We start from the raw sequence: 11,057 nt of genomic DNA, 5'->3' as shown, positions 1-11,057 counted from the left end.
GTAACGCATACGAAAAAGAAACTTAGTGTTGTGGACATGAAATTAAACTTGCAAGGATGGCAAAAGACTCACGAGTTACGTCGGAAAAAATGTAGGACCTTCATGCATCACGTGGCATCAGGCAGCAACCATGTATCTGCCATCAACGTCGTACACAGGTGAGTGTATGAAGTGAAGTTGTGGACAGTGAGTTAGGAGAAAGGAACATATCTAACACCTGCAGTTGCCATGCCTGGACAGCTGCAGTTGCCATGCCTGGACAACTGCAGTTGCCATGTATAATCAAATGTGATTGCACTATCTAAACAACCGTGGATGACAAGTGTGAACAAACATGTGTGGCATGGTTGGACCACTACATGTGCCATGCTGAACAAACTACAGTTGCCATGCAATGACCAACTGCTACCATGATCACAGGTTGTTACGGTGGAAACGTCTCATGGCAAGCTTCACAGTTGCAGGACAACGTTATTGCAGATAGAGCACATCAAATTGGGATGACAGACCACACAACATCGGCACATGCGGCACAACAAGGTAAAAATGTGAACCAGAAAGCAGTACTGCGTTTGCTTTTGTGGGAATAGCATGTGAGGAAAAGTAGATTTGTAACGGTGGTGGTGGAAAAAACAAACAAAAAATGCTACCAAGTGGTCGTGTGCAAAGAGTCATATATTGTCTTCGGGATTTGCCAATTGCTATAAGAGTGTGTGCAACATTCATGATTGATCGCATTTGCCTAGTGAGCTCAAGCCTAGAATACAAGTTTCGATGCTAGAATAAACTGGTTGCCATGTATTGGCAGCAGTGGTTGCCATGTATGTTGGACTGTAGCTGCCATGGCTATAGAATCCAAGTTTTGGTACTGAAAGAAGGTGGTTGCCATGCATTGGCAACAGTAGTTGCCATGTTTGTTGGACTGTAGCTGCCATGACTGGAGAACTATAGTTGCCATGCATGGCCATATGCAGACTCACGGCTTAATGTGTGAATGATGTCATGCCAAATCACATGCAGTTGCTGTACTCCGTTACAATAAACATGCCATTCAAGCAAAATCTTACGCTCGTACCTGTTTTTTAATTGCAGGACCTTCAACTACAATCAACAGCGGCACGGGGACATCTACTGCGGGGAGCTCTGAGCGCACGAAAGACGCGTTCCACCAGCCAGCCAACAATCATGCCACAAACAATGCCGAGTCAATGTCGGAAATGGCAATCGTTCCAGCAATGCCGACAAGCACACCTTTGAACACCAGCACAAGCAACACTCAAGCAGATGAAACAGCCGCCGATACTGAAGTGAATGATGAAACTGATGACGAAGCACAAGGGGATGAAGATGGTGGGCAATCAGAAATCATGGTACCTCAGCCACCGTACGTTGGGCAGAGATTTGATTCATTCGAAGACGCAAAGGAGTTCTACCAGACATATGCAAAGTTCCATGGGTTTACGGTTAACACCGAATACCATAGGAAAATAAATAAAACTAATGAGTACAGCAGAGGTGAGATGATGTGCTACAAGGCACGAAAGAACAAGAAGGGTAAAGGTGTTGCGCCTGTCGTTCCGGAACGAAAGAGAGGTATCATTGTCAAGACGGAATGTCCTGTCCGGTGTAAGCTGAACGTAGATGGAGCACGGTGGGTGGTCACTGAATATTTTGACGAGCACAACCACGAACTCATAAAGAAGTTTGACCTGGTAAAATTTCTGACCGCCCACAGAGGATTCACCCCCCTCGAGAAGAAATTCATAAAGCTGCTACATGATTGTAACGTCAGTCCATCAAGAATGGTCCAGATACTATCCCTCATCCACAGCAAAAATGGGACTCTGAGTAGCATGCCTTACATACCAGCAGACGTCACAAACCTAAAGGCAAAGTACCGTAGAGAGAGCAAGTTGGCTGACATAGAAGCCACGATAGCCTACTTCGATGAGAAAGCGAAGGGAGATCCAGATTTCTTCTACATGATAAGATTGGACGATGAGGACCGTGTCAGGAACATGTATTGGGTGGATGGTGCTGCAAGAAGAGCCTACAAACATTTCCGAGATTGCATTTCATTCGACGCGACATATCTCACTAATATGTACAAGATGCCATGCGCTCCATTCATAGGATTAAATAACCACAATCAGTCATTGCAGTTCGGATGTGGGCTCGTTCGGAACGAAGACACGGATGGGTACACTTGGATGTTCAAGACCTTCTTGGAGTGCATGGGTGGACTTGCTCCGATGAACATAATAACAGACCATGATTTTAGCATGCGTGTAGGAATAGAGGAGGTCTTTCCGTTGACAGTGCACAGGCACTGCAGGTGGCACATTATAAAGAAGGCCGAGGAGACGCTAGGACCGTTCTTTGCTGACTGTCCAGAGCTGCACAAGGCATTCGAGTTGTGTGTGGACCACAGCTTGACGGTGGAGGAGTTTGAAAGGAGCTGGATGGCTATGATTGAAACATATCAAGTCCAAGACAACGAGACGCTTGCTAGCCTGTGGGAGAAGCGAATGTATTGGGTGCCGACCTACTTCATGTAGTGCTTCTTCCCGTTTCTGCAGACTACGCAGCGCAGCGAGGGGTTCAATGCTATTTTGAAGCGGTACGTGAGCCCTGACAACTCATTGCTACAGTTTGCCAAGCAATACACCGCTTTGCAACAAAAAATACTGGGATCTGAGCTACAGCAAGAAGCAAACACCGCGCTCAAGCAGCCAAAATTGCTAACGTATTTACCGATGGAGAGGCAGATGAGCAAGATATACACCAACAAGATTTTTAACAAGTAAGTCAGTTGTGTTACAATCTTATTTGCACAAGCATGAAGGTAGTAGGTGCCATGTAGAATGCAATGCAGTTGAAAAGCTTATTTGAAAATGATGATTTGTTGAAAAGTAGCCATTGAGTACAGAGTAACCATGATATGTAGTTGCCATGTTTAATGAACTACAGTTTGCCATGTTTAATGAAGTACAGTTGCCATGTTTACTCAACTGCAGTTGCCATATTTACTCAACTGCAGTTGCCATGTTTGATGAACTGTAGTTGCCATGTTTAATGAACTGTACTTCCATTGGCCATGATGGTATGGAAATGCAAATTCCAATTAAAGATGTTATGCAAATTGCCATGTTTAATGAATTACAGTTGCCATGTTTAATGAACTGCAGTTGCCATGTTTAATGAACTGAAGTTGCCATGTTTACTCAACTGCAGTTGCCATGTTTAATGAACTGTAGTTGCCATGTTTAAACGAACTGTACTTCCATTGGCCACAACAACATAAGGTGCTACAAAAAACATCACACAAGAGTTTAACAAAACCACACAAAACTTGCAGATTCCAGGAAGAAATAAAGCGTGCCAGCATGTACACGGCTTTCCAGGTGGACAAACATACGTTCAAGGTGTGTTCTATCTTGGGCATGTCGGATTCAGAACCTGAAGACCCGGACAAGGGAAGGAACTACTTTGTGAAGGCCTCGATAAGCGAAGGCGAATACTACTGCCAATGCTGCAAATTCAAACGGGACGGGATTGTGTGCTGACACATACTAAAAGTAATGGACATGAACGCGGTGACACGAATGCCCCGCCATTTCATACGGCGGTGATGGACTTGGGACGCTGACGACGCATTGGCGCCGCAAACATCAAATGCAGTTTTGGCTGTGCATGACAAGAGACCAGAGTCAACCATGAAAGCCATGAGGCACGTTGTGTTGACAAAGAACTATGCTGAACTAATTGATGAAGCATGCAAGAGTGATGAGACAACGAGGGTCGTAGAAAAACACAGGAAGGCTCTGAAAAGAGAGCTTGATGAGATCAAGAAGAGGAAAGCTGAGGAAGCCTTACACAGGTTCCCCCGCACATCAAGTGTGCCTTCGTCCACGGGGCCATCATCTGAAAACTCGGAGGTAGGATCTGGAACAGCAAGCACACAAACCCAGGTCAGGAACCCGCCCCGTTCCATCACAAAGGGGCGTCCAAAAGAGATAAGATACAAATCGGGATTGGAGATTCAAGCAAAACACAAGAAAACTAAGAAAGGGACAGGCAATCCGTAAGCAACATTGGAGCACCGTGACTTGGTCCTTGGTGACCTTTTTTTGTAATCTAGATGTTCTAAATTTTTAAAAATGGGAGAATGACTCTTGATGGGCATCAGAATTTGAAGGAAATTGCCATGGATGAATAACTACAGTTGCCATGTGTATGGTACTAAATTTGCCATGTTACTTCAACTGAATCTTCCATGCCGTTTCTACTGAATCTGCCATGCCATTTCTACTGAATTTGCCATGTTATTTATACTGAATCTGCCCTGTTATTTGTATTGAATCTGCCATGTTATTTGTATTGAATCTGCCATGTTAGTTGTACTGAAAATGCCATGTTAGTTCTACTGAGTGTGCATCGCGTAGATTTCCGTGTTCAATCAGCGCATTTTAGTCACACATATTGTATTGTGTGCAAACTATGGGAAACAAGTTGAAACGGTCACGTGGAGCAACCGCACAGGTTACGGCCGCGTGATCAAACTACCATGCTAGCCAGTACAGTTAGCAATGAAAAAAAAGAACCAAACAGACAAATGAAAAAGGACGATAATTTTCACTAACTGTGTCTGATGAACTACATTTGCCATGTTTTCAAACATCGTAGACGCATTCGAAACACCAAACTGGTACTACCAACGATGAACGCATAATAATACTGAAAAACATAAACGTATCTGCTGTCACACCTAATTAGGTTCACATCCACACATATATTACAGAAAATGTTCAAATGTCGCTCACACAAACACCACTACATACTAGGCTACGCGGAGATGCAGCCATAACATAGTACACGGACATAGTTTTGAAAAGAACAAAGGTAATACCTTACATTCCTCGGCAACAGAATGTAAGGTAGGCGTTCGGTATGGAGCACGACGTGATCACTTGTACTTCTTGGTGGCTTTCTTGACAACTTCCTCTATGAACTCACGTGCGTTGGACCGCGTGTTGAAATCTTCATTCATCAACAAGTTACATGTGTAAATTTTGCGGAGCTCGACGACCATTGCAGCTGTGACGACAGGAACCCGTCGACCTTCCCACTTTGCAAGGTATTCCAACATGTGAAAGCCGCAGTCGTGCCTAAAACAAGAAAAGAATCAGGTGAACTCACAAGAACAGAGAGAAAAATCATAAACTTCAATTCAAAGGTGACAACAGGGTTAGCATTGGTGTATAGGACACATGAAGAAAAGATGGGAAAATACCGGTTTCCTTGCTTCATAGTCGCCACATACTCAATTGGAAAATGTCTGATCTGGACCTTTGAGTTTTTGTAGTGACGGTTCCATGTCTCTTTGAGGTTGTTGATGAAGTATTCAACACGCGTAGTAAGGTCTGCATCAGCTTCTGAACGCATTGAATCAAGCACCTCAATACGTTGGTTCTTCAGGTCAAGGCAGATCGCGTAGTGGTGACCACACTTGTCATGTGGGTCGTGTGGTGCAAGCTCCTGGAACATGGGGAACAAGACCTGCAAGTAAAATGAAGGAAAGAAGGAGCAGAGTTCACATGGAGAACAGAAATGATGTAATTGGGAAAATGACGTGTAAAAGATATCACCGGTTGCACTAAGAGGCACATGAGTGACATAAAGCAGCAAGGGTCCAAAAAGTAAACCCACATAGAAATGTTTAGTTATAGTGGGTAATTAAAAGAAGTTGCCATCCATGTATGAACAAAGTTTCCCTGTATTTTAGTTTGAGCCACATAGGTTATAGTAAGAAGCAAATCGAAAGTCATTTTACATGGCAGCTGTTGCCACATGAAACAGCTGTCACAAAACAGGGTGTAGCCCACATGTGAAGCATAGCTACTTGCAAAAACATACCATGGGAGGAAAATGTGCAAAATAGGAAGGAGTACTCACACATTTCTTCATTGTGAGCTTGAAATCACCATGCGCAGGAAAATGCTTCCTCGGGATTTTGTGGTGGAAGTCACCATCCCATATTTTGCAGGTCACACTGTACTGCATGATTGTTTTGTCGGGAGACATATCCATATGCCTGTTGATGAAGTCAATCCCACATGCAACTACATTCTTCGACATTTTACCGAGTGGCCTCACAGACTCGGCAAGATCACCCAGGTCAACGTACGTCGCATCGCATTGTATGATCTTGGTTCTGTCCAAACATGAGCTGTATGAAAATGATATAACATGAAAGAATCATGTATACTAAGTAAAAAAGAAAGAAATAAAATGTGAACGGAGCATATCTAGAAATAGCAAATGGAGGAATAGTAAAAAGAGCAACGCAAATGAGAGGTTATGTGGTGTGGTCATTACGCTTTCAGTTCCTTCATGTGCTTGCTGTTGGACCTCACATTTCCAAAGCACTTGACAATATCGTACAGCTGGTTCTGATCCTTTGTGGCCTTGACTTCTGGCTCGTAATCATCCGCGGATGGTGCGTGAACTACCCTATGCTGCCTCACAGAACTAGGGGTGGCACTTCTAATGGTATCCTCAGATACCGTCTCAGCAGGCACGTTAGAACTTGATTGCCCCTGACCTCGTGAGGACCTCCTCTGCAATGCTGTCTCCTCAATCCTGCGGTAAGCTTCATCAAGTGACGGCGTAATCTCCTCAGGGGTGGCTACAAGGATCAAAAAAGTGGGTTAGGATACTTGGAAAACAAAACAAGTTTAGTGTGAAAGAAAGGGTGCAGAATATGAAATGTAGGTAGAAAACGTAGGGAGTTGCCATGTGGAGGCAACTCCAGTTGGCATGTGTAGTGCATTGTAGTTGCCATGTGACAACAACTACAGTTGCCATGTTGTACCAACTACAGTTGCCATGTACTTGCCGAATGGAAAATGCAACATGGCAACAAAAATGTAGGTGACAATGTGCAACAAATCCAGTTGCCATATCCATTAGATAACATTTGCCATCACAAGTGAGAACCCAAAAAAAATTCTTGGGACAAAAGTCAGACTAAAAAGATGTATACAAGAAAATGATAAACGCAGAAGAAATGTACCTTGCACAATCGGCTCTGCGAACTTCACAGCCTTCCTGCCCTCGACCATTGGCTGCGCCATCATTGCGGCCATGCCTGCCGGGAAAGCAAAGGCAACTGGCGTAGGATCTTGCACCACTGGTTGATCTTGACTAATGCCAAGGCTAAAGCTCGATGGGGTGAAGGCCATTGGGTGCCTCTCCTGCCTACTGGCCGAACCGCGAACAACTTGCTGGGCAGAATCCAAGGGTGAAAGATCAACAAACATTTCTGCATCGGCCGCTACAGAATCATCGGGCTTATTCGTAGGGCGGGGCGTGTTGTCAGCGGTATCAGTCGCAACTTTGTTGACAATCTTCTTGTTTGGGCTGTAGGGGACACCAACATTGACTGGGAGCTTAGAAGTGCATAGATTTAAGCTGGGGTTCTCCACGACGGGTAAAGACGCAGTCCGCTCCGGACGTTCACCTCCGTCAGTCCTGCCCGGCTTGCCACCTGGGCAGTTGTACTCCGGTCTTCCGTTTTCTCCATAACATTGATTTTGGCAGGTGATGGGAACAGCGTGGACGCAGGCACATAACCAGAGTCATCTCTATTGCTCCTAGCTACAGCCGGTGCGTTGGGTATGTGTGCTGATTGCTTGCGGGGGCTACAACGCCTAGGTGGAAGGCCAGTTCGTGAAACGGTCGCCTTAGCAACCTCTGGACCACCAGAAGCTGGAGCTGTTGTGCCAAGACTCTCACCTGTGGATGGCATATCATTATGGACTGTCGCCTCAGCCCCTTTTTTCATGGACGCAGAAGTGCCACCACCCACGCGCTTGGAATCCGTCTCAGATGAGCGGGAATCTTCCTTGCTTAGGTTGATCTCGGGGGCGTCCACTTCAACACTTGCTGATCGGGTGGCATGGCTCACAGCAGCATCCTTCATTGCCAGCAGAGTGGGCAATATTTCAGCAGTCCTGGCAGATACCGACTCGTCACTCCCAGATGTACGGATGCCTGTTGTTGTAGCCTGCACATCTGCAATCGGCGGAGATGGTCGACCGCTTGCATCAGAGCTAGTGGGAACAGTTGACGCTGTAGCAGCAGTTTTGCCGACTGGCACCTCATGAACGTCTGAGTTGCCACGTGTCGACAACTTTGAATGAAGGCGTTCGAGTGGGTCTCTAATGTTCTGCTTGGTCACGCGTGTAGTAGTCTTCTTCACCCTGCAAAGAAAAAGCACATGAAAAGTATTGAAAAATGAACAAAAAATATTTGCCATGGTAGCCATCTTAAAAAATGAAAAAAATGTGTGATGTGCCAGGGCTGCCATTTCAAAACTAGGTATGGATGAGCACACAAGCCAATGGAAGGCTGGTAGTTGCCATGCAGGTAGAATAAGAGTTGCCATGTGGCCTAGTTAGCAGTTGCCATGCAGAACAAGCAGGAGTTGCCATGGTAGCCATCTTGAAAAATGAAAAAAATGTCTGATGTGCCAGGGCTGCAATTTCAAAACTAGATATGGATGAGCACACAAGCCAATGGAAAGCTGGTAGTTGCCATGTAGGTGGAATAAGAGTTGCCATTTGGCCTAGATAGCAGTTGCCATGCAAAACAAGCAGGAGTTGCCACGCAGTAAAAAGAAAGAGATCATTGGAAAAACAACAGTTGCCATGTGGGACTGATGGCTGTTGCCCATGTGGCAAGCTGAACAGCTGCATTGAAAAGCAAAAATATAGCACTATGGCAATGAAGGAACAGGGATAACCTACTTCTTGACAGTCTTCCTCAAGTCTGGCAACATGACAGGATCCCCGGGGTTGGACGTCGTCGTACGAGGAGATGACCTGGTGGAAGGGGTGTCACCAGCAATGGGGGCACCCTTGTTCAATTGAGCAGAAACACGGGTTGGCGTTGGTGCTTGTTTCTTTGTAACTGCTCGTCCACCAGCTGTTGCCTCACTGCACGTATAAGAAAAGTGGCAAAAAAGGTGCCAAGTGTCAGACACGAAAATCGTTGCCACGCTTAGCAGAAAAAATGGAAAAAAGGGCCAGTCTATTCAAAAGGAGAGACAAAACAAAACACTAAAATAGAAGTCGAACCTCCTCCTAGAAGCTAAGGGATCGGTCCTAGACCTCTTGCCAGGAGAGTCCTGCCCAACATCCTCTGGATCCCTCCCCCTCTTTGAGGGCGACACCCCCTTGCCTCTCGCAGCTGTATGTTTTTGACTTTCTCCGGTGAGGGGACATCTGGTGCAACCTTGCCCTTCTTACCACATGCACGAACTTCAACATGTTCATCATCGTCGGTGTCGTGTTGCACGTTCTCCATGTCATCGTCATCATCCTTGTCGAGAACAGCATCTCCATCTAGTTCATCTTGTGTGTCAGGAAGCTCCTGCGAGCTGTTGTAGTCGTACCGACCACGGCAACCAGTTGGCCGATGTGTCCGTTCTGCAACAAATGGAGTGAACTGCCTCGCAACCGCGTCGCTGTCAGAGCCATTAAGGGTCGTCCAACCCTCAACTAACTTCCCGAGCAAGCTGGTCATTCCGGATACAAACTGCCCAATTAGATGCTCAACAGATGCCCTCGCCTGTGCACGAAACAAGAAGCAGCAGTAACCAACCATATTAGAGTCACGTGCACAAGATCAAATAAACCAAACACAACCATAGATATATATCCTTGATTACCTCTGCAGGACAAGATGGAGCTGAGTGCACGTCCATCCACTTCCCAAAGTTTTGAGGCCCACCAAACACGCTGTAGTCTATAGCATGCTTGGCCATCAGCTGGAAATAACAAAAAACAGCTAGGTTGTAAGAGAGAAAATAATGAACACTAACTAACAGTTCATGTATTGAAAAAAGTAAGAGGAAGAGGATAGAAGTTTCAACATGGATGGCGGAGTTGCCATGTGGCGTAAGACATGGATACCATGCGCAGACATCCATGGCTAACAAGGTAGTCATCTCTTGTTAGCCACAGGCGGTTGCCGTATGGGGATTTTTTCATATGTTATGTAGCAACAAAATTGAAAGAATGTCGTGTAAAGAAAGAAGCCAGAACTAACCTGCAGTTTCCCATATTTAGTATCAGTTATCTTGTTTGCGGCAAGCACAGCTTTGACAGCACCGTACGTCCACGCAGAGACATCAAACTTATGTGGAGGTGGCCGACCTCCTACCCCAGTAAAGTCAACGGTGGACAGATCAAGACGATCGACGTACATGAGCTGGTGTACACAATAAAAAAGGAAAATATGTCAGTTGCCATCATGCTATGTTGAAAAATAAGCTAATGTATGTTCCTTCAAACATCAAGTTAAAGGGCATGAAAGAAAGAAAGAGTTGCCATCTATATGTGCTAGTTGCCATCATGTTGTGCTGGCAGTTGCCATCTTGTTATGATGGTAGTTGCCATAATATCACCATCATGGTTGCCATGCATACTCAAGGTGCTAAGAGTGTTTGCAAAGGGGTAGTAAAAAAATACCATTAAATGGAGTCGACAACCCTTCTGGTACATCTTGTTTGAGAATGCATCATGCAGGAAGTCCGCAATGAACTTACACCAATTCATGTTCTTCACATCTTTCAGTTTTGCCTGCACGACACAAATTTCAGGACAAGAAGTTGCCGCATCGGAAATCAAATGGAAAAACATCAAAATAACTGGCAGTGACTAGCTTACAGATGACATCGGAGTAAAAAGATTGAAGGAAATAAAGGAGTAGAGATAGATCATTCACCAGGATGGGGAAGCATTTGTTGCTTGGGCGAAGAGATGTGGTCGGCGCAAAAACAACTGAGATCAGGTACATGAGTAGCTTCATCTTAAAAACCTCGCCATGGGTTGTCATGGCCTGCAGCGAATTTGCCAACACAGTCATGTTCGGCATGGTTGCCGTCCCAGGAAACAAACGGGCAAACAACATTTCCTCAATCTTATTATTGACCTCATACGGGACTTTGATTTCTCCACGGGGCACACCCAAAGTGCCGAACACGGATTCCT

General features: G+C 45.4%; 1 protein-coding gene across 1 annotated transcript; it reads left to right on the top strand.

Moving 5' to 3' along the window:
* The first annotated feature begins 130 nt into the window (after positions 1–130).
* On the top strand, positions 131–2,558 carry LOC109779594 (protein FAR1-RELATED SEQUENCE 5-like). Its single transcript, XM_020338235.1, has 3 exons — positions 131–158; positions 421–540; positions 1,093–2,558. The coding sequence occupies exons 1-3, from the start codon at positions 131–133 to the stop codon at positions 2,556–2,558; spliced, it is 1,614 nt and encodes a 537-aa protein (XP_020193824.1).
* The last annotated feature ends 8,499 nt before the right edge of the window (positions 2,559–11,057 follow it).

Source organism: Aegilops tauschii, chromosome 6 (assembly GCF_002575655.3).
Source record: "Aegilops tauschii subsp. strangulata cultivar AL8/78 chromosome 6, Aet v6.0, whole genome shotgun sequence".
NCBI lineage: Eukaryota > Viridiplantae > Streptophyta > Magnoliopsida > Poales > Poaceae > Aegilops > Aegilops tauschii.
The sequence above is the reverse complement of the archived record's forward strand: the minus strand, read 5'-3'. Positions and strand labels throughout refer to the sequence as shown.

What these genes read in the sequence shown, in the direction of transcription:
- LOC109779594 (XM_020338235.1), top strand. Translation starts at nt 131, where the DNA reads ATGTATCTGCCATCAACGTCGTACACAG. An exon ending in GCCATCAACGTCGTACACAG is followed by an intron (nt 159 to 420) that starts GTGAGTGTATGA and finishes CCATGATCACAG; the next exon opens with GTTGTTACGGTGGAAACGTC. An exon ending in GGCACATGCGGCACAACAAG is followed by an intron (nt 541 to 1,092) that starts GTAAAAATGTGA and finishes TTTTAATTGCAG; the next exon opens with GACCTTCAACTACAATCAAC.